Source organism: Triturus cristatus, chromosome 1_1 (genome assembly GCF_964204655.1).
Source record: "Triturus cristatus chromosome 1_1, aTriCri1.1, whole genome shotgun sequence".
In the NCBI taxonomy this organism is placed as follows: Eukaryota; Metazoa; Chordata; class Amphibia; order Caudata; family Salamandridae; genus Triturus; species Triturus cristatus.
In genome coordinates this window covers 112,676,178-112,700,169 of record NC_140579.1, presented here as the reverse complement: position 1 = coordinate 112,700,169, position 23,992 = coordinate 112,676,178, and the positions used below count along the sequence as shown (strand labels likewise).

Here is a 23,992-nt window from a genome sequence, read left to right as displayed (position 1 = left end):
GAATACGAGCAGGCACAACAAGAGTGTGAACCGGCCGCCATGGTTCTAGCGTGCCTAGGGGGGAAAGACATGGTCCTGCGGGCCCCCCTACCCGCCAACACCAGAAAGTATAGCCAGTGGGTGAACATTAATGGGCGCCGGGCCGAAGCACTACGTGACACAGGGGCCAGTGTGACGGCCGTCCGCTGTCAACTGGTAAAACCAGAGCAGATCCTGCCGAACATTCTCTGCCCCGTACGTTCAGCCGACAATTCAGAAAGCCTATGTCGAATGGCCTGCGTCCCCTTCGAATGGGGAGGGGTCTCCGGCATGTTGAAGGTGACGGTCCGAGATGATGTCCCCGTGGACTGTCTCCTGGGGAATGATCTCGAGAGTTCCCCGTGGGCCGCCGTCGAAAGAAGAGAGCACCTGGGGATGTTGGGCCTCCCGGACTGGGCTTGCGTAACCACCCGGTCCATGGCCGCCCGTGCCATCCCCCGACCAGAAGAACCAGAATGGCCTGCACCTCCTCCCCCGATCGCTCCAGTAGAGGACACCGACTATGCCGACCCCCCAGAGCAAACCCCCGAAGGGGTCGCCCAGCCCCAGGACCTTCCCGACCTGGCTCAGTGGCGTCAAGAAGGGAGGCCCACCCAGGAACAGTTCCGTCAAGAGCAGAAGACCTGTCCCTCCCTCGAGGGACTCCGCCAGCAAGCCATCGCCCAGAGCGCCGGGGACACCACCGGAGCCCATTGGATCTATTGGGATAACGACCTGTTAGACAGTGAACAGAGAATCGCGGAGTTAGGGGCCAGTCGAGTGCTGGTGGTGCCCCTCCGTTTCAGAGACTTCCTGTTAAATTTGGCCCACGATGTCCCTCTGGCTGGACACCTGGGCCAGGACAAAACCTACAGTCGTCTGGTGACCCACTTTTTCTGGCCGAAGATGAGAAACGACGTCCTCAACCACTGTCGGTCCTGCCCCACGTGCCAGGCCAGCGGGAAGAGCGGCCGCAAACTCAAAGCCCCTCTGCAACCCTTCCCAGTTGTCACCACCCCGTTCGAGAGGGTGGGAATCGACATTGTGGAGCCCCTGGACCCCCGCACAGCACAAGGACATCGGTTCATCCTGGTACTGGTGGACTACGCCACCCGCTACCCCGAGGCTGTGCCCCTGCGAACTGTGACAGCCCCGGTGGTCGGCCGGGCCTTAATGGGGATCTTCTCCCGGGTGGGCTTCCCCCGAGAAGTCGTCAGCGACAGAGGCACAAACTTTATTTCAAAATATATGAAGTCCCTCTGGCAACAGTGCGGGGTCACCTACCAATTCACGACCCCCTATCACCCTCAAGGAAACGGACTGGTTGAGCGATTCAACCGCACGCTCAAGGGAATGATTGGGGGATTGGAAGAGCCCCTCCGTCGCCAGTGGGATGTACTACTTCCGTGCCTCCTCTTCGCCTATCGAGAGGTTCCCCAGAAGTCCCTCGGTTTCAGCCCTTTTGAACTCTTGTACGGGCACCCTGTGCGAGGGCCCCTCAGCCTAGTCAAAGAAGGTTGGGAGATGGCCCCCCTAAAGACCCCTCCAGACGTCTTCAAGTACCTCCTGACACTACGCAATCAGACCCGGCGATTCAGGGAAATGGCAAAAGCGAATCTTGAGGCCAGTCAGGAGGACATGAAAAAATGGTACGATCGGAATGCCTCCTCCGTTGAGTTCGAACCTGGTCAACAAGTGTGGGTGATGTCCCCCACCGAACCATGTGCCTTGCAGGACAAGTGGACGGGGCCCTTTAAAGTGGTCGAACGCAAGAGCCCCGTCACCTATCTCATCGATATGGAATCTTCCCGGAACCCCCTCCGGGTCCTCCACACCAACAGACTCAAACCCCACTTTGTGCGCTCGGAACTCAGCCTCCTGATGGCTACAGACAGTGGAGCAGAAGAAGACTCCGAGCCTCTCCCTGATCTCCTGAAGACTCAGGAGAAAGATGGTTCTGTAGACGGGGTCCGGCTCTCCGATGCCCTCACCCCAGAGCAGCGCCAAGGCTGCCGGGACCTCCTGCTGCAGTTTGCTACCTTGTTTTCCCTCACCCCCGGGGTCACCCCCTGGTGCTTGCACGACGTGGACACTGGGGACAGTCCCCCTATCAGACACCGGGCATACCGCGTACCAGATCGGGTGCGGGCCTGCATCCAAGAGGAAGTATCCAAGATGCTCACGCTCGGGGTCATCGAGCCCTCGGACAGCCCCTGGGCCAGCCCGGTCGTGCTGGTCCCCAAAGCTGCTGCCCCCGGCACCACTCCTGAACTCCGATTCTGCGTCGACTATCGGGGCTTGAATGCTGTCACCAGGACCGACGCTCATCCCATTCCCCGAGCGGATGAATTGATCGACCGCATGGGGGCTGCCCGCTACCTCAGCATCTTCGACCTGACAGCGGGCTACTGGCAGATCGGTCTCACACCCCGGGCCCAAGAACGGTCTGCCTTTTCTACCCCCGATGGCCACTACCACTTCAAAGTCATGCCCTTCGGCATGAAGAATGCCCCCGCTACTTTTCAGCGACTAGTGAACCAGGTCTTGGCGGGGCTCGAGGAGTTCAGCGCCGCCTACCTGGACGATATCGCTGTGTACAGCCGCCACTGGTCCGACCACCTCCACCACCTCCGAGAGGTCCTGCAGGCCCTCCAGCGGGCCGGCCTCACAATCAAGGCCGGCAAGTGCCAAATTGGTCAGGGATCCGTGACCTACCTCGGACACCAGGTGGGAAGCGGTCTGGTGGCCCCTCTGCAACTCAAAATCGCTGCCATCCAGTCCTGGCAGCCCCCAGTCACGCAGACCGAGGTCCGAGCCTTCTTGGGGCTCACCGGCTACTACCGGCGGTTCGTGAGGGACTATGACAGCATTGTGGGGCCCCTCACGGGACTCACATCCAAGAACCACCCGAAGAAGATTAACTACCGGCTCCCTCACCCGGCCCGGCCTCCATCTTGGACACTGCACCACGAGGCCGCGTGGCCTCAGCTCGACCCTAACCCCGGGCCTGGCCAGGCCCCGACATCCCGGCACCACCATCCACCCAGGAGGTGAACGGACCACTTGGCAGGTCAATGGGAGCAAGAAGTGTCGATGGCTCTCCCCTGCCAGGTGCCGATCGCCCCCAGCTCCCCCGGGCGCTGGCTCCACCCCCCTGCTGGGTGTCTGGACTCCCTCATCCCGGACCTCCCGCCCTCCAAGTGCGAGGGTCCGGACATCAAAGGGCGCCAGACCTATAACTGGGGCAGCTCCAGAGCAGGAAGGCAGTTTTATCCTGGAGTCGAGAGACACCGAGAAGAACTCATCCTTGACGGACTACCGGCGCTGCCGTAGCCCTGCCTTGTGAACTATCGTCCTGCCTGCTGGCGCTGCCGCGGCCTTCTGCAACCTGCATCCTCGTTGGGACCTGCTGGCGCTGCCGCGGCCCGTTGGAACTACCACCTTCGTTGGGACCTGCTGGCGCTGCCGCGGCCCGTTGGAACTACCACCTTCGTTGGGACGTGCTGGCGCTGCCGCGGCCCGTTGGAACTACCACCTTCACCGGGACCTGCTGGCGCTGCCGCGGCCCGTCCAAGCCCGAACACCGAGCTCGAGGATTGTGAGCTATCCATCATCGCATCTACCAGATTGGTAACCAGACTGTCCCACTACCCTCTTTCCCAAACCAAGAGACTAGAATCGAGGGGACCCCTGAGTCCAGACCTCCTTGTACCATTCCATCGTACCTTAAGAAATCGCTTATAAAGAACGTTAAATCCTATCCTTGTGTGGTGTACATCTGTGGGGGGGGAAGTTACTCGTCTGTACGATCGCTGGAGACGGCTCTCCCCGGAGACCTCTCCCCTTGTCCTCGGCCGACCCTCCCGGTCCGTCTAACACACTCTGTGGACTTTGTCATAATTCCGCATGATTTGCAGAGCGTAGGGTGAGGAAAACTCTACAAACTCCACAAATGGAGTGGAGTTCACCACCAAGGCCTATAATTAAGGCCAGACTGGCCATACTGGGCATTACCGCTGGAAGGGAGGGGGGGGTCTCTTTTGTTACTGGGGCCAGTTTTGCAGCAGTCTTAAAAGCACTGCAGAGTTCCTTGTATATCCCACAGTCTTTAGGCAACAATAAATGTGCCAAGACAACTCTGATTATTAATGTTCCTGCTGGAGAGAGATTGGAGTTTTGTCTAGTGGCAGTGTTGACTCATCTAAGGCAGCGCAGAGGGTTAATGTGCCTGCTGCAAAGAGGGTTTACTTTGCAAATCACAGAACAGTATTTTATGTGCCTAGCTCGGTGGGTTACTGCTTTTGTCACAGAGATCCTTTTGTTACTGTGCAGTTCACAAGTAACATTCGTAATCTAGGTTAGTAAATTATGTTTTTTCCTAGTCCTCCATTATCCTGATGTAGCAAAAAATGTTTGTTTGGGTATAAATACATTCTTATTATTAAAGTCAGCCCTAACCACTGTGTTATGTTCTGAATCCTGAGTTTGTGCAACTCCAGACTCCTAAAAAATGCCTATCGGTATGGATGACATGAATACTACACCTTGCAGTCCCCTTTGTATCATGTAACATTTTCTATACACTGATTTACACACGTATGATTCATTGTCTCTGGATGTGTGTGTGATGTAAAGTGCTGAGAAACCCTAAACTCTGGGCACAAGTCCTATAAAAAGAAGTAGGGTAATTGACCAAGTAAGACACTATGAAAATGCCCTCATGACGTCACGACGTAGCGCTATAAAAGAAATAAAATAGTGCTACTTAAAATAGTGCTACTTAAATTATTTGTGTAAATACTGGGACAGACTTACCCATCTGACAGTCTTACAGTTTCTGCATTTATATACAGGGACAGAACAAAGGCAAAAGCATGCCTCTCTTAAGTACCTGTGAAGAGAAGGCAAGCTGGGTGCCTTTGTTTACCTCTGTGGCATTTACATTTAAATGTAAGGTTCCAGGCGGCCCCCACTCAGCAAATACAAACAGAAGGAGGCCGGCTGGCCCCTTAACTTCGGCCCAGCTGGAGGTGAAAAAAGGCTCCCTCGCTGCCTGCAAGTTGCTGCTGGGAAAGGAAAGCAGGCAACGTACAGGCGCTGCTGAACGTGTCCCGCTGTCTGAAAATTACACCGGGACAAGTTCAGCATATTTCTGTGGGGCCCAACTTCTTGGCACTGGTGACGGCGTCCACCCTGTGAAAATAGTGGGCAGACGATGTGTACCTGCGTGTTCCCCCGACTCGAGCCCTGCCTTCACTGGTATGAGAGGCGCTATAAAACAACTGAAATACATGAGAGAGAGGGGCTGTGGGGAGATGAGAGGAACTGTTGTAAGGTGATAGTGGGGGAATCATTGCAGAGGCACAACAAAGAGTGTCGTGTCCTGGTGCACATTAAGGGCATCATTTGCTACGCTTTAGAAGATAATACGATTGAATATATAATGACAAACACGTTGTAGAATGCAACATTTTCACATTTCCCCCCCAAATTGTTTTGGGGGGAGAACCCCCCAACACCCTCCTACCCCCCAAGCCCCATTGTAGCGGTCAGGCTCCCTTATGCTGGTCTGACATCTGCCAGGGCTGCTTTGGGTCAGTCCAGCCCTGAATACACTCAAACCTTGAAGATGGGTACTTGGACAAAGTGCCCCAGGACAGAGGGGCATCGGGTGTGAGACAGGGGCTTCTGCCAAGGGAAAGGGATCGACCCTTTTACCTGGTGGCCTTTCCACGACCCAGGGCCGGTTGAACCCCAGGGAGCTGGAGATGCTGGGAGCGTCAAAGAAAGAATCTTTTGTAGGGTTTGAGCGCCACCTGGTGCACAAACGGAATATACCTTGAGACAAAGTAGTTCAGGTGCTCCCTTAGCAGTAACAAGGCACTTGGAAACCTGGACCGCCTCTAAGCTCTACAAACGTGTGATGTCATCACCCAACTCCAAGCCGATCCCAGACGTGGGTCAGCCATGTTTAGACGCAGTGGCCGGCGGGTTACAGAGAAAGCTCGGAGTTGCAACATTAACTCGCGTCATCTCTAATGACTGTTACCTTCTTATGGACTCCTTGTGCGCTCTGTGCTATTAAATCCCAGTACAGACAGCCCAGCCCTGTGACCTGCAGGTCACAGATACACGTCTGCAGCAGGCGCATGAACCCGCTGACCTATGCATCTACCAGCTGTGCAGAGATGCCCACCTGTCCCAGCTTTAGCCCCACCCTCCATGAGTCACCTTCCGGGGCCGTGAAGCTCGGCGTTGTCCTTCAGGTGAGGCGATGCCGCGAACTTAAGTAGGACATATTGCATCACGCCCCAGAAACCGAGCCCTCACGCACCCCAAAAACACGAGCGATGACTGTAGGGGTAGTGTGGGCGTGGAGGCGTGGAGTCATGCGGGGCCTTGACAGCAGTAGACGAGAGGCGGGCGAGCAACAAATGCGAGCCAGAGCCGAGCCGGAGGTGTAGCTGACACTGAACTGTGGTTTTTGCTAGAAAGCGCATAGTGCCGTTTTGGAGTTGCCTGACCCCTCAGCGCATTAGTAGCGCCATCTTTCAACGGGCTCTCAAGTCCTGTACTGTGATGCGTGTTATTTTTGTTTTATACTTTCACTAGATTTCACAGTTTTACTTTAGTTTTATTGGAATTACCAGTAGTGTCTGTTACTAGCAGCGGCATAGGAAGGGGGGTGCGGTGGGGGCAGGCCGCGCTGGTTGTCATCACTGACGGGGGGTGACAACATGGCAAAAATATGTACGTATTGAAACTTTTTAGTTCAGTCAACAAAGACAAGGAAACATGGTGACAAGAAATTTTCCGCACTGGGTACTGCCTGACCTTGCTACGTCACTGGCCGCAAGGAGGCTTGCGGCAGGACACAAGGGGTTGCTGAACCCATATTTGGCTTTTAGTTTCACCCAATCCTTCTTTTAGCTCGCGCTGCCAAGCGCCGTGTCATCATGCCCCCAGACATGCCTCCTCTGATGCCGACCTTCAAATTGATCTCCATAGCGTGTCAGTGCAGCGGGCGCATTGCTAGCACCCCTAAGGCGTGCATGTGGCAAGTCCGTCTGCACCAGTCCGCACTTGGACCACGCTCAGTGCCAGCCATTATGCCTCAGTCCAAAGCCACTCTTCGTTATTCAAGGACAAGTTGCTCAGCATGAACCATCTGGTAAGCGATGCCAAGGCCCTATTCAATCAATCCATCAATCAGGGAATTGTCAAGAGCGCTACTCACCCGTGAGGGTCTCAAGGTGCTGGGGGCGGGGGGGATAAGCAGCTCCGTTCAGTCGAAGAGCCAGGTCTTGAGGGTCTTCCTGAAGATGTTCATGGAGCGGGCATGCCTTATGTTGATCGGGAGCTGGTTCCAGGTCTTGGCCGAGATGTAGGAGAAGGCTCTTCCATCCGTTCTGGCTTTGTGGATGCGCGGGGTTTTGGTGAGGGTGAGGTCAGCGGATCAGAGGTTTCTCTTGGGTACGTGGAAGGAGATTCTCTTGTTGAGGTATTGGGGCCCGGTGTTGTGAAGGCATTTGTAGGCGTTGGTGAGTACCTTGAAGGTTACCCTCTTCTCAGCGGGGAGCCAGTGGAGGTCTCAAAGGAGTTGGGTGATGTGTTTGCGTCGAGGGATGCCGAGGACGAGTCTGGTTGCGGTATTCTGTCTGGTCTGGAGTTTGCGGAGCAGAGACTTGTTGATCCCGGTGTAGAGGCCATTTCCGTAGTCCAGTCTGCTGGTTATGAGTGTGTGGGTGATGATCTTTCTTGATTCGGGGGGGGATCCATTTGAAGGTCTTGCGAAGGATGCAGAGGGTGTTGAAGCAGGTGGAGGTGACAGCATTGATCTGTCGGGTCATGGAGAGGGAGGAGTCGAGTATGATGCCGAGGTTCAGGGCGTGGTCTCTGGGGGTGGGGGGTTTCCTAGGGTGGTGAGCCACCAGGAGTTGTCCCATGTGGTGGAAAAAGGTCTAAGGACGAGGACCTCCGTCTTCTCCTAGTTGAGCTTCGGGCAGCTGCTCCTCATCTAAGATACGACGCCCTTCATTCCTTCCTGGAAGTTGAGTCTGGTGGTGACGGGATCCTTGGTAAGGGAGAGGATGAGCTGGGTGTCGTGGGTGTAGGAGACTATGTTGAGTCCCTGCTGTCTGACGATGGTGGCGAGGGGGGCCATGTAGATGTTGAAGAGCGTTGGGCTTGGTGACGATCCTTGGGGTACTCCACAGTTGATCTTGGGGGTTTGGAGAGGAAGGGTGGCAGTCTGATTCTTTGGGTTCTGCTGGTGAGGAAGGAGCAGAGCCATTTGAGGGCAGTTTCCTGTATGCCGGCGTCATGGAGTCTGGCGGCGAGTGGGCGGTGGGGGACGATGCCGAAGGATGTGGAGAGGTTGAGTAGGATCAGGGCCGCGGTGTGGCCTTGGTCGAGGAGGTCTCGAATGTCATCTGTGGCGGCGAGTAGAGCGGTCTCGGTGCTGTGGTTGCTGCAGAATCCGGATTGGGAGGGGTCGAGGATTGAGTTCTCTTCGATGAATTTCGTTAGTTGGGCGTTGATGGTCTTCTCAGTGACTTTGGCTGCAAAGGGGAGGAGGGAGATGGGTCATAGTTCTTAAGGTTTGAAGGGTCTGCTGAGGGCTTCTTGAGCAGGGGCTTGACTTCTGCGCGTTTCCAGGTGACAGGAAGGTGCCGGTTTCGAAGTTGGTGTTGATGGTGCGCGTAGTTCTGGTGTGATGGCGGCGGCGGCTCTGTGGAAGATGTGCGGAGGGCAGGGGTGTTCCTGAGTGGATGCCTTTCATGGTCGATTTGGTGTCTTCTGTGGTGGCTGGGATCCAGGTGGAGATGGTGGGTTGGCTGGCGTTGTTGGAGGGGGCAGTGGATTCAGAGTTCGGTGTCTTTTCGTTGAAGTTGGCGTAGAAAGACTTGATTTCAGATGGAAGTAGGAGCAGAGCTTGTTGCAGAGGTCCTGGGAGGGGGTGATGTCCGTGGTCTCACTGGTCGGTTTGGAGAATTCTTGGATGATGCTGAAGAGTTCCCTCGAGTTGCTGGAGTTGTCAGTGATCTTGCACTGGAGGAATGTTTGTTTGGTTGATCTGATGAGTTGGTGGTATTCTGTCATGGCGTTCTTGTATGTGGTGCGGTCTTCTGAAGTATTGCTGTTTTGCCAATTCTTCTCGAGACATCTGCAGGTGCGTCTGGATTCTTGGAGGTTGGCAGTGAACCAGGTGGTCTTTCTGGGGCGCTGTCTGTCAGGGTTGCGAATGGGTGCAAGTTCGTTCGCGCAATCGGAGATCCATCTGTGTAGTTCTTTGGTTGGGAGGTTGACGTCAGTCGAGTTGGAGGGGGCATCGCAGTTGAGGGTGGAGTTGAGGTGCTCCTCAGAGACTTTGCTCCAGGTCCTTCGCGGTTGTTATTATGTGTCCAACTGGTCTTTCAGACTCTCTCGCTTGCCCTAGTTGTAAGCTTACCCTCTCTAACCTTAAAACCATTAAGACCATAAGCCTCAAGCCATCCCATCACACTGTTCCTATCACTGCACTCTCATCAACGCTCGCTCCCTCGTTATTTGCTGACTTCCTAGAGACGCAATCCTTAGATATCGTGTTTGTTACAGAGACCTGGGCCGACGCCTCCTCTGGACCTGAGGTTTCAGTGGCGGTCCCAGTAGGATATCCAGTCTTCCGGCAAGATCGCATTGGGAAAAGAGACGGGGTTTAGCTTTCATCTGCCGCAGCACGTTCAAAACCTCATTCGTCAGTCATTACTGTTCCTTGGAGCTCGAAGTGCTATCATTTAGAGTCCAGCTTACCAAGCGCTACTCCTTCAATTGTTTACTCATATACCACCCCTTCCCCCCCCCCCCCCAAGGCCTAGCGCAGCCGCCTCCATCAATCTCTCCCATCTACTGGACATCCGGATTGGCTCTTCCGACGTAACTATTTTAGGTGAATTCACTTATAAAATCTTTCAAATCATGATTCTGTTCCCCTCACGGGTGTGATGGATAGCATGGGCTTAGAACAGCTAGTCAAGGAACCCACACATTCGGCAGGTCCCCTGGTTGTCACAATCTTATCCGACAACCCTCATCTTCGCATTTTCCCAACCCTCCATCTGGTCTGGTCAGACCATCTGGCGGCCATGTTTAGCCTTAAATTTATTGCGGACATTTCCATTACTACACGGTCATTACATCGAGGCCCTCCCGCCCCCTGCGTACTATTAATACTGCTGCATTAAAAACTGTCTTAGCCCTGACTCTTCTGGGTGCCTCTAATGACCCTAACTTGGCAGCCAACTCCTATCATCAATGGATCCACTCTGCCCATAATCAGCTAGCACCATTAAACCCAATAAAAGTCCAAGGACCTCGCCTTCGGAACCATGGTTCACAGAAGTTCTAAGACTCTAGAAACAGGCCTATTTGAGTGCTACGGGATGGAGCTACGCTAGGGTAGTATGACGTACGGTGATGGTGGATGTGGCCCCGGAGCGGAACGTGAGCTACCGCCCATGCCTACCGCAATGCTGACAGATTTTCCAGCAGTCACCTGCGAGGCGTCACGGGCGCTGCTTACCAGCCTTAAATCCGGCTCGCCACTTGACCCATGCCCTGCCAAATTCTTGGCCGGGATGGCGGCGGTGGTGAATCCCCTGGTTAACCCCATCCTCAATGCCTCCCTGAGGGAGGGAAGGGTGCCTGCCACCTGGAAGAGGGCGATGGTGATCCCCCTCTTGAAAAAGCCGGGCCTTGATGCCGAGGTTTTGGCCAATTATAGGCCAATTTCACTTCTCCCGGCACTGGCCAAGATTACCGAGAAACATGTTCATGGCGTCTTGTCGAGCTTTCTTGAGTCTAACCATCTGCTCCATCCTTCCCAATCCGGCTTCCGTCCCAATTTCAGCACGGAAACGGCATTGTTGGAGGTCTCCGAGATTATCAGAGAGACCTTGGATGTTGGTGGCAAGGCCATGTTAGTCATGTTGGACCTGTCGGCGGCCTTTGATACCGTCCCCCATGTTGCGCTCCTCGCTAGGCTCCACGACATCGGCATTAGGGGGACGGTGCTCAAATGGTTTACGTCTTTCCTGGAAGGCCGCCGCCAGACGATCTGGGTCTCCCAGAGCTCCGCCGAGATGCCGCCTCTGGGGGTTGGGGTTCCACAGGGCTCTGTGCTGAGCCCATCACTGTTTAACATCTTTATGTCCCCCCTGGCGGCGGCGGTGGAGGCTTTCGGGGCCCAGATTGTGTCCTACGCCGACGACACGCAACTTCTCTTCACCTGTGGTAAAGATCAACCATTTGATGGAGAGAGTATTCGGGGTTGTTTGGGCAGGGTATTCGACTGGTTTCAGCATAACAACCTGAAGGCCAATTCTAGTAAGTCGGAGGTCCTTTTTTTCGGCTGTGTCACCGACCCTGAGTGGCGGCAATGGTGGCCATCTGAAATGTGCCCTCCGGCTCAATCATCTGTGGTCGCTAAAAATCTGGGCGTCAAACTTGATAATAAGTTATCACTGAAAGCGCACATCCTGGGTCTGGCCGGAACCTGCTTTGGTATTCTGAAGATGCTCCGCAAGTTTCTTCCATTGCTTTCTGCGGAGCATAGGCGGATTACAGTACAGGCGCTCATCGGGTCCCGGCTCGACTATGCCAATGCCCTCTTTCTTGGCCTCCCGGACTACCTGGTCCAACTGCCATCTTTGGCTTGCATAGGCGGTCACGAGCCTCTGGGCTGCTGCAGAGGCTTCATTGGCTGCCTATCCGTAAGCGGATTATGTTCAAATCCCTTACGTTGATGCATAAAGCCCTGTTTGGCTTAGGGGCTGGGTATCTTCGGCGTAGATTGAACCTTTATCGTCCTGCCCGCTCACTGCGGTCCGAATCTCATTTTACTGCCGTGGTGCCACGTGTGCGGAAGGCGCGGACTGGGGGCCGTTCCTTCAGCTTTAAGGCACCCCAGTTGTGGAACTCTCTGCCACTGGCGCTACGCAGCACCTCGAATCTACTCCAATTCAGGAAGAGCCTGAAGACTTGGCTTTTTAATGTTTAACTGTTTTTCTTTGCGGGGTCTGTCTCTTTTCTTTTCTTTCAGCATTCGTTTTCTTTTCTTGTTATGTTATCGCACACGGAGCCGCCTGTGGAAAGCGCCGGGACACTCTTTTAGAGTAGCTGTGCGCTATATAAGTTTATTTTAACATAACATAACATAACGTACGCAAATACTTACGAGGAAGGAGGGGCAGGTAGTATTGTTACTATGTGAGTGCTAGGGGCCGGAGCTACGCTAGGGTAGTATGACGTACGCAAATACTTACGAGGAAGGAGGGGCAGGTAGAATTGTTACTATGTGAGTGCTAGGGGCCGGAGCTATTCTAGGGTAGTATGACGTACGCACATACTTACGAGGGAGAAGGGGCAGATAGCATTGTTACTATGTCAGTGTCAAGCATGGGAGCAACGCTAGAGAATGATGAAGTGTGCAAGCCACTATAAGGGAGATGGGGTATGTGATATCAGTTACTATGTGAATGTTAGGGGTCGGAGGAGTGCTAGAACAGCATGAGGTATGCAAATGTCTACGAGGAAGAAGAGGTATGTAATATCAGTCAATATGTGAGTGCTAGGGGTAAGGACAGAACTAGAACAGTATGGGGTATGGAAATCCCTGTGACTACCAGGGGCAGGTAGTATCAGGTACTATGTGAGCACTAGGGGCCGGAGTTGAGCTCTTAAATGAGTTTGTGGATTACATACAAATGCACTATGGGCACCCGAAGCTACAACCCCCTGCAAACGTCGAGTAGGATGAACAGTAAAAAATAACTCCTGATAAAGGAACGCATCTGGTTTTGATAACTATTGTAGTTTTGCATTTTAGTTCCTATTTTGTCAAATAACTAATGTAGAAGGCAACATTACACAGAGATGGGTCTACTACCAGAATATCAAGTTTTAAAAATCTTGCTACTAAAATATAGCGAAGGTAAATATATATAGGTAAGTATGGGTTTACTATAGTTAACTCCATTTACGTGCACATTTTCATGTGCTTATCGGAGTGCACACCTAGGCATACCATTACTACTAAGTGTATAGATATGTCTTAAAGGTACGAAGATGTGGAGTTAACAATAGTATGTCTAGAAGATCACCCTAAATATCGACCCTATATCGATGGGACACATTATTGAGGACAGAATATGGAAAAATAATGTCGACAGGTGAGTTTGTCTAGATTTTCTATACCTAACTCACATATATGTAACTATGCGGTACATATATCTTAAAGTGACGTCGATGTGAAGTTTGGAAAGGTAAATCTATATTTCCCTGTATGTATTTACATTTCATAGTATGTTTCGTCGATATTCTGTCTTCAATATTCTTCTTCAGGAGTCGATATTGAGTAGTACAATCCTAAGTCTATTCGTGCCTGTATGTATCTGCCTCCACTATATTTTGGTTCTCGATATTCGCCCTAAGATATCTGTCCAGCACAGTATTTATGTGTGCGATATTCTGTCCTCAATATTCTTCTACCACGATACTCTGGAAGTCGATATTGAGTAGTGCAATCGTAAGCCTACACTTGACTATATGTATCTACCTCCACTATATTTTGGTTCTCGATATCTGCTCTAAGATATCTTTACAGCACAGTATTTTTGTGCTCAATGTTCTTTCCTCAATATTCTTCTACCACGATTCCCCAGGAGTCAATATTGAGTATTACAATCGTAGGTCTATACGTGCCTATATGTATCTACCACCACCATATTTTGGTTCTCGATATTCTCCCTAAAATATCTTTACAGCACCGTATGTTTTGTGTTCGATATTCTGTCCTCAATATTCTTCTACCACGATACTCCGGGAGTCGATTTGAGTAGCGCAATCATAAGTCTATACGTGCCTATACGTATCTACCTCCACTATATTTTGGTTCTCGGTATTTGCCCTAAGATATCTTTACAGCACAGTATTTTTGTGTTCGATATTCTGACATATTGCCAATGAGAGGGAGCATCATAACAAACATCAAGTTATTGAAATTGTCCAGATATAAAGGGCTTTAAATCTGTGTTTGCCTGAGGTCCAGGCCTTGGAGGGATGAGGAATCCTCAGACCAGGTTTGAGTAAGTCAAGTTCCAAGTTGTGTATGGGATGCAGACAAGCTATCCTTTGAGAGGTGAAGCACAGCCATGCGAAGACCAGTGTTTTGAGATCCCACACTGTATTGTGTCGATAAGTCCCAGTAAGAGACTCTCAGGGAACACATTTACACTGGTCCTTGGATATGCCCTGTGGGTGATATGAGGGGTGGGGCTTACGCAATGGACACCGGACGGCAGTGCCTCACTACCTCAGGGTGAGGTAGATAGGGTTTGTACTACCATGTTCAACAAATTCACTATGAAACTGTAAAAAATGCTTCCTTCCATTGTGTACCTTTGTTTGATTTTAGTACTAAAGTAGTTTGCAAAGTGCATATGGTTTCGTTTTTGTCTTAAATGTGTTTCTGATTTCATTTCAAATGTCAATTAATTGATCAAATTAATAATAATTGTAATGATGCTGAAAATAAATGGCTGCTTATTCTCCATGGGTGGAACTTTGGTTTGTGTCAGTTTTTAGGCGTTAGGGGCATCAAGTGTTCCAGAGGCAGATGGGCTAGGTGGGTAGTCACTTGTGGAAATCATTTAATGAAACGCTCTCACATTTTGGAGGGAACTTGAATATTTACAAATCTTTCGCTATATTTTCCATTTTTCACTGCAGGTTCTACACTGGCAAACACCACCGTACCTGGCACCGTGATAACTACAGTGACAAGTGGCAGTACCAACTCAACCACAGGAATGTCTGCCATGACCGGCACCACCACAACAATGACAGGAACGACCAACACAACCACACCAATGAGCAACACAATGAACACCACCACACCAATGACAGGAACGACCAACGCAACCACACCATTGAGCAACACAATGAACACCACCACACCAATGACAGGAACGACCAACGCAACCACACCATTGAGCAACACAATGAACACCACCACACCAATGACAGGAACGACCAACGCAACCACACCAATGAGCAACACAATGAACACCACCACACCAATGACAGGAACGACCAACGCAACCACACCATTGAGCAACACAATGAACACCACCACACCAATGACAGGAACGACCAACGCAACCACACCATTGAGCAACACAATGAACACCACCACACCAATGACAGGAACGACCAACGCAACCACACCAATGAGCAACACAATGAACACCACCACACCAATGACAGGAACGACCAACGCAACCACACCAATGAGCAGCACAATGAACACCACAACACCAATGACAGGAACGACCAACGCAACCACACCATTGAGCAACACAATGAACACCACCACACCAATGACAGGAACGACAAACGCAACTACACCAATGACAGGCACTGTAAACGACACCAGAGGTACGTAAATGCAGTTCAGAAGAAGCAATCAATGAGAACCCTCATGACACTGATGAATTTGTTTGTATTTTAGGGAGCTTATTTAATGTGTTTTCATTGCATTATTTGTCACCTCAACTTGTATATATGTATGTGTTAGTATAGACCCAGGGGCCGATTCACAAAGGGACTCTGCACTCATGGCAGAGGCCCCACAGTCATGGCAAGGGGGCTGCACCCGTGACGGGGCCCCGCAATGGGTAAGTGTGGTACGGAGGACCCGACATGACTGCGGGCCTCTGCCACGATTTCGGAAGCTCTTTGTAAATAGGGCCCAAGCCTATATTCATCAAAGCAAAACAGAGCTGTAGAATGTAGAGGAAGGATGCAATGTCGAAGACGAGGCCTCCCAATTGTATAGGCAGGGTCTTCATCATCATCCGAGTCCAAAGAGTAATAGATGGTTTTCCATATGAAAGACCGGTTCCCAAAAGAGAGGAGTCATTAGCTCCTTCTGTAAATGTGGATGGAAGGCTCTGGCCAGGTCTACGGTGGGATGTAAGACCCTGTCCCAGGTGCATCTCAGGAGAAGGCTTCCTGCCTGGTCTTCTCCTTCTTGTCCTTCTTTGTCTTGCACCTGACGATGCTGTTGGTGCAGGAACGCATCGGTCACTAGAGATTGTGATATCCTCATAAGGGAAGTGAAGGTCGGTGAGCTGTGGTACATGGCCTGGTAGTGCTCCCTTGTGTCACTCTGTGGGGGGGTGCTCTCTAGGGGTTTTCAGATGCTAGTCTTGGTGCCCATCATAGTGGGAGTACAATGCAGGTTGTGAGAATGGCAGCTCTCCCTGGCATGCATAATAAGTGCACCGTGCTAGTAGTGGGCAGGTGCCTTGGACATACCCTGCCAGATGGAATAATGACGAGTTCTTTATGCCACGTCTCAAACATTTCAGGCAATGCAGTGTTTTCAGACTTTAATGCATTCATTTCTTCTTGCTAGGTTGTGAACCCTTTAATACAGGCCCAAAGAGTGTGATTTTCTGTGGGCTGATGGGGAGTACTGATAGGTTAACGCTAAGGTGGGCTGACAGAGAGTACTGATAGGATAACACTAACGTGGGCTGACAGAGAGTACTGAGAGGCTAAAGCTAAGGTGGGCAGAAGGAGAGTTTTAAAAGGTTAAATCAATCCGGATTTATAAATCGCAGCTAATCACCCGATTGGGAATCGAGGCACTTTACAAACAGCCAAGTCTTGAGGGCCATTCAGAATTCCGGAAGTGAGGTGATGGTCTGGAGGTGTGTGGGGAGGCTGTTCCAGGTCTTTACTGTGTTGTGGGAGAAAGAGCTTCCCTCACTTCTGCTTCGGTGGATACAGGGATTATGGGCAAGTGAAAGGGAGGCAGAGTGCAGTCCTCTCGATGGTTGGTGGAAGTTCACGTGGCGGTTTTGGTAGGTGGCTCCTTGGTTCTGTAGAGGCTTGTGTGTGTGGGTCAGCAGCTTGAATTGGGATCACTTCTGTATGGGGATCCAGAGGAGTTGCTTGAGGTGGGGTGTGATGTGGGTTCGTCAGGGAAGGCTGAGGTTGAGTCTGGCTGCGATGTTCTGCATCATCTGAAGTCCCTGTAGAAGGTGTGCGGCAATTCCTGCATAGAATGTGTTGCCGTAGTCCAATCAGCTGGTGATGAGGGCTTGTGTCACTGTGCATCTCGTGTGTAGGGATAGCCATTTGAAGATCTTGCGTAGCATGCACAGAGTTCAGGAAGCGGGCAGAAGAGACGATGTTGATCTGTGATTTCATGGTGAGCTTGTTGTCAATGATGATTTTGAGGTGTCTGGCATGGTCAGAGGGTGTGGGTGCAAGTCCTAGGTCTGATGGCCACCAGGAGTTGTTCCATGTGTTGCTGCTGTTGCCGAAGATCAGTACTTCCATCTTGTCTGTGTTCAGCTGCAGGCAGTTGTTCTCCATCTAGTCGGCAACTCTTGTCATGCATCTGTGGAAGTTGGTTCTGGTGGTTGTGGGGTCGTTGTGGGGTCGTTGGTGAATGAGAGGATGAGTTGGGTGTCATCAATATAGGAACTTATGTTGAAACTGTGGGATCTGACGATGTTGGCCAGCGGGGTCATATGCATTGAAGAGTTGGGGCTGAGCCCTGGGGTACACTTCAGGTGATCTTCTTGGGTTCAGAGGTGAAAGGTGGGAGGTGGATCATCTCGGATCTTCTGGTGAGGAAGGAGGTGATCCGTCTGAGCGCATTCCCTTGGATGCTGACGTGGAGGAGTCTTTTGTTCAGCATGTGGTGGCAGGGACGGCCTTAGCGCTCGTGGCACCCCGTGCGACAATCATTTTTGGGCCCCCACACTCCATGCCTGCCTCCTCGAATTCTCTCACTACCACCGGGCAAAAGTGCCCCTCCTCTATCCAATCATATGTTATTAGTAAACACAGCACCCCTCTCAGGTCAATGCCCCCCTTCACAGGTCAGTGCTCAGTGAGGCCACACCAGTCGCACTGCCCTAAAGCCAGCCCTGTGTGGTGGGATAGGGTGTAAATGCTGCCGAGAGGTTGAGGAGGATCAGAGCTGCAGTTTCTGCTTGGTCAAGGAGGGCTCGAATGTTGTCGGTGGCTGCGATCAGGACGGTTTCGGCGCTGTGATTGCTGTGCAAGCCATATTGGGAGGCATTAAGTAGCTGGTTCTGCTCCAGGTGTGTCATGAGGGTTCTCCTCAGTCGATGGATTTACTGGTGAAGGTGGTGTCCTGGGTGGAGAGGAGGTTCCAGTTAGTCATTCTGTGGTTTCTGTGAATTTTGGTGGTGACGCATCTGTTGAGGAAAGCCGTAGGTGTGGGTTGGGTTCGAGGTTTCTGTATATGGTTGCCATCTTGTTGTGGAAGAAGTCGGCGAGGTTGTTGCACAGCTCTTGTGAGGGTGTGATGTTGTTTTTGCTGGCAGCCGGGTTGGAGAATTCCTTAACGATTTTGAAAAGTTCCTTAGTGTTGTTTTTTGCTGGTTTTGATGCATACAGCAAGGGCTGTCTTCTTTGTGGCCCTCAGCAGGCAGTGGTAGAGGTTGAGGGAGGTCTTGAAGGCTGTCCTGTTGGTGGTGTCCCTGCTGGTGCACCATCTCCTCTCCAGCTGTTTGCTGTCTGGTTTCGCTGTTCTGAATTCTTAGGTGTTTCAGCTGGCCTTTTTGAAGGATTTTCTCTGGATGTTTCTCTTGATGGGGGCAATACTGTTGACGCAACTGGTGATCCCTGCATTGAAGTTCTTCACTCCCTGTTCGAGGGGGGGGGGGGGTAGTAACGGGGTTGGAGGTGTTGAGGGCGTCCGTCCAGCTGGTCACTGAGATTTTGTTCCACCTCTGGTGGTGGGCACTGGTCTTCTTGGGGGTGGGTGGCGATGCAGGGGCTGTAGATGTTGACGTGGATGATGGAGGGATTGGCCCATGTGAGTTCTGTGACAAGGCTGTATTTGACTCCGTTGCTGGAGGTTGCTAAGGGTCGTGGACGATCTGGGTCTGAGGTGGGCTATCAGCGAGTACAGAGAAGTTAATGTTAAGGAGGTCTGACCGCAGGCTCCCCCCTTACCTTTGGAACCCCGGCACACGCAGTCAGCTGTGCGTCAGTACACCCATGAAGGTTCATATGTGGACACACAAGTAGAGAGCAGCTGTTTCTTTAGGGTGTTCACAAAAATAAACAAGAAAGCTGTGATGTACCAAGGCCACCCTGGGTACCTGGAGCGTAAGAGCCAGTCTCAGAAGGCGTTCACCAAAGATAACAACATTCCAGCAAACAGGACACTCTCCTCAGGAACATCTGGAGGTTCTGAGCAGGAACCCGCCCAGCGGTCTGACAGGTTCTCACTTCCCCCAGAGAACATCCCTTATCACACGTTGACAATTTCAACCAACTACTGCGCTCCACCACTACTAGCAACTGGGGCTCCACGTCACGACAGGCGCTCCTGCAATACCAGAGCTGTATTGAAATAATTCAGGAAGCAAGTGCCTAGAAGCACAACTCTGCAGTGACGCTTTTGAAATACGCTGAACCTAATAGCACCAGCTTCTTCCCAAAGGAAAAGGTGGAAAGTCCACTGTGTATCCAGTGGCGGCAACGATGGGAGTCTTGCTCGGCCTTCCGCAGGTCACCGGTCTGCACAAGGGTGCGCTTTTACCATGAAGTGGGCTGAGCTCTGGCCATCAAGGAGCCAATGAGGGACCGGTGTGGCTGGGCAAAGGCTTATTCCGAAAGCTATGCTGGTGCATCTCCAACATTGCCCCTAGTTCTGTTACACTACAAGTTGCACTGCACCCGGAGGCGAGAATAGAGCATCTCTGTGGAAGGAAGGCTGTCCCACAATGCCCTGCTCCCAGTGGGCTGGTCCCATGGACTCTATGCTCCTCCACCTCGGAGCAGTGAACGGTGGGCTCTCAGCCTCCGACCCTTCCGCTGCCCCTTGCTTTCCTCCTCGGACACCTATCTGGGTCACCCCGTGACGTCACCCAGCAGCATGTTGATGTTCAGGCCCTTCCCAGCGAAAGACAAACATGCAAAGAAACCCGGCCTTAGTGCTGATTGGAGGGAGGGATCGTTGGGGTGGGGCTGACTCACGGAACACCTGGAGAAGCACAGAAGAAAAGGTGCCAGGGGCCCGTGGACATCACCAGCTGTGGCAGCAGAGCAGAAACCTGTGGCACCAGAACAGGAGATACTTTGTAACCGCTGGCACCTGAGCTGTTCATTCTTCACAAGCTGTGACACCAGAACAGGAGATACTTTGTATCCCGTAGCACCAGACCCGGAGATACTTTGTATTCTGTGGCGCCTGAGGAGGCGACACTTTGTAACCTGTGGCACCAGAGTAGGACATACTTTGTAACCTGTGGCACTAGAGCAAGAGACACTTTGTATCCTGTGACAGCAGAGCAGGAGGCTCTTTGCAACCTGTGGCACCAGAGCAGTAGATACTTTGTATCCTGTAGCACCAGAGCGGGAGATGCGTTGTATCCTGTAGCACCAGAGCGGGAGATACTTTGTATCTTGTAGCACCAGAGCGGGAGATACGTTGTACCCTGTGGCACCACAGCAGGAGATACCTTGTATCATGTGGTACCAGAGCAGGAGATACTTTGTATCCTGTAGCACCACAGCGGGAGATACTTTGTATCCTGTAGCACCACAGCGGGAGATACCTTGTACATTGTGGCACCAGAGCAGGAGATACTTTGTATCCCCAGAGCAGGAGATACTTTGTAACCTGTGGCACCACAGCGGGAGATACCTTGTATCTTGTGGTACCAGAGCAGGAGATACTTTGTATCCTGTAGCACCACAGCGGGAGATACTTTGTATCCTGTAGCACCAGTGCGGGAGATACCTTGTACATTGTGGCACCAGAGCAGGAGATACTTTGTATTCTGTGGCGCCAGATTAAGAGATACTTTCTAACCTGTGACGCCAGAGCAGGAGATACTTTGTACCCTGTGGCACCAGAGCAGGAGATACTTTGTATCCTTTGACGCCTCCGCTTGCATCCGTGTGGAAGATAGTTTACACCCTCCAGCATCCAAGCAGCAGACGTGTCCAGCTGAGGAACCTCTGCATTTGCCAGCCTCGACCATTTTGAGGTTGTTGGCGGGAGTGAAGCCCCCCCGAGCCTGCTGGTTGGAAGTTCAGAATCCCGACCCCAGAGACCAGCTGCGGGTGACAAGAGGGACACATCTTCAGCAGGAGGAGCCACCCCCTCAACCAAACTCCAGGCGTCAGGTGGGGACAACTCTCTGCCAGACACAGCACCCCCTCAACCATCCTCCAGGTGACAGGTGGGACCCCCGTCCAGCAGACACCCCGCCCCAGAGCTTCTCTTCAGGGGGGCAGCGGGCAGCATTCTTTGAAAGACACTCAGACCCCCCCCACACGTATTAACCCCCCGCCCAGCCATGAAGGTGGCACAGGTGACCGCGGCTCTGAGCGTGGGGCTCTTCATCCTCTTCCTGCAGGTGCCAGGTGAGACCACTCTTGTGCTGTTTTGGGTGGGTGCCGGGTGAGAACATTCTCGGTCTGTTTTAAATGGGTGCTGGGTGAGACCACTCTTGTGCTGTCTTGGGTGGGTGCTGGGTGAGACCACTCTCGGTCTGTCTTATATGGGTGCCAGGTGAGACCACTCTCGGTCGGTCTTACATGGGTGCCAGGTGAGACCACTCTTGTGCTGTCTTGGGTGGGTGCTGGGTGAGACCACTCTCGGTCTGTCTTACATGGGTGCCAGGTGAGACCACTCTTGCTCTGTCTTGGGTGGGTGTCAGGTGAGACCAGTCTCCTTCTGTCTAGGGTGGTGCCAGGTGAGACCATTCTCCTGCTGTCTTTGGGTGGGTGCGGGGTGAAACACTCTCCTCCTGTCTTGGGTGGGTGCCGGGTGAGACACTCTCCTGCTGTCTTGGGTGGGTGCCTGGAGGGGCCACTCTTGTGCTGTCTAGGTTGGGTGCCAGGTGAGACCACTCTAGTGCTGTCTTGGGTGGGTGCCGGGTGAGACCACTCTCCTGCTATCTCGGGTGGGTGCTGGGTGAGACCACTCTCCTGCTGTCAGGGTGGGTGCCGGGTGAGACCACTCTTGTGCTGTCTTGGGTAGGTGCCGGGTGAGACCACTCTTGTGCTGTCTAGGGTGGGTGCCAGGTGATACACTCTCCTGCTGTCTTGGGTGGGTGCAGGGTGAGACCACATTTGTGCTGTCTTGGGTGGGTGCCAGTTGAGACCACTCTTGTGCTGTCTTGGGTGGGTGCCGGGTGAGACCACTCTCCTGCTGTCTTGGATGGGTGCTGGGTGAGACCACTCTCCTGCTGTCTAGAGTGGGTGCCGGGTGAGACCACTCATGTGCTGTCTAGTGTGGGTGCCAGGTAAGACACTCTCCTGCTGTCTAGGGTGGGTGCCAGGTGAGACCACTCTTCTGCTGTCTTGGGTGGGTGCGGGGAGCGACACTCTCCTCCTGTCTTGGGTGGGTGCCATGTGAGACACTCTCCTGCTGACTTGGGTGGGTGCTGGGTGAGACCACTCTTGTGCTGTCTTGGGTGGGTGCCGGGTGAGACCACTCTTGTGCTGTCTTGGGTGGGTGCCGGGTGAGACCACTCTCCTGCTGTCTTGGATGGGTGCTGGGTGAGACCACTCTCCTGCTGTCTAGGGTGGGTGCCGGGTGAGACCACTCTTGTGCTGTCTAGTGTGGGTGCCAGGTGAGACACTCTCCTGCTGTCTAGGGTGGGCGCCAGGTGAGACCACTCTTCTGCTGTCTTGGGTGAGTGCGGGGAGACACTCTCCTCCTGTCTTGGGTGGGTGCCGGGTGAGACACTCTCCTGCTGTCTTGGGTGGCTGCTGGGTGAGACAACTCTTGTGCTGTCTTGGGTGTGTGCCGGGTGAGACCACTCATGTGCTGTCTTGCGTGGGTGCCGGGTGAAACACTCTCCTGCTGACTTGGGTGGGTGCTGAGTGAGACCACTCTTGTGCTGTCTTGGGTGGGTGCTGGGTGAGACCACTCTCCTGCTGTCTTGGATGGGTGCTGGGTGAGACCACTCTCCTGCTGTCTAGGGTGGGTGCTGGGTGAGACCACTCTTGTGCTGTCTTGGGTGGGTGCCGGGTGAGACCACTCTCCTGCTGTCTTGGGTGGGTGCCGGGTGAGACACTTTCCTGCTGTCTTGGGTGGGTGCCGGGTGAGACCACTCTTCTGCTGTCTTGGGTGGGTGCCGGGTGAGACACTCTCCTCCTGTCTTGGGTGGGTGCCGGGTCAGACACTCTCCTGCTGTCTTGGGTGGGTGCCTGGAGGGGCAACTCTTGTGCTGTCTAGGGTGGGTGCCAGGTGAGAAACTCTCCTGCTGTCTTGGGTGGGTGCCGGGTGAGACCACTCTCCTGCTGTCTTGGAAGGGTGCCGGGTGAGACCACTCTCCTGCTGTCTTGGATGGATGCCAGGTGAGACCACTCTCCTGCTGTCTTGGATGCGTGCGCCTATCGCTGTATCCCTTTGAAGAGTAGGGGGTGGCACTGAGGGGCGAGCTGAGCCCATGGTGCGCCTGTCCCTTTATCCCCTAGGGTGGAAGAGTGGGGGGTGGCATGGGGGGGCGGGGCGAGCTGAACCCATGGTGCGCCTGTCCCTGTATCCCCTAGGGTGGAAGAGTGGGGGGTGGCACAAGAGGAGGAGCGAACTGAGCCCAGGGTGCACCTGCCCCTGTATCCCTTAGGGTGGAAGAGTGGGGGGTGGCATGGGGGCGGGGCGGGGCGAGCTGAGCCCAGGGTGCGCCTGCACCTGTATCCCTTAGGGTGGAAGAGTGGGGGTGGCATAAGAGGGGCGAGCTGAGCCCAGGGTGCGCCTGTCCCTGTATCCCTTAGGGTGGACAACTGGGGGTGGCACAAGAGGGGGGCGAGCTGAGCCCAGGGTGCGCCTGCACCTGTATCCCTTAGGGTGGAGAACTGGGGGTGGCAAAAGAGGGGGGTGAGCTGAGCCCAGGGTGCACCTGCACCTGTATCCCTTAGGGTG

The 23,992-nt window shown here is 53.1% G+C and overlaps 1 protein-coding gene across 1 annotated transcript in view; it reads left to right on the top strand.

The window, feature by feature from the left end:
- Positions 1-23,992, top strand: part of LOC146869694 (uncharacterized) — an 87,552-nt gene that overhangs the window by 39,111 nt on the left and 24,449 nt on the right. Inside the window, exon 4 of the mRNA XM_085611998.1 lies at positions 14,785-15,492. Within this exon, the coding sequence (XP_085468124.1) occupies positions 14,785-15,492 (708 nt within the window). The remainder of the gene's footprint in view (positions 1-14,784; positions 15,493-23,992) is intronic.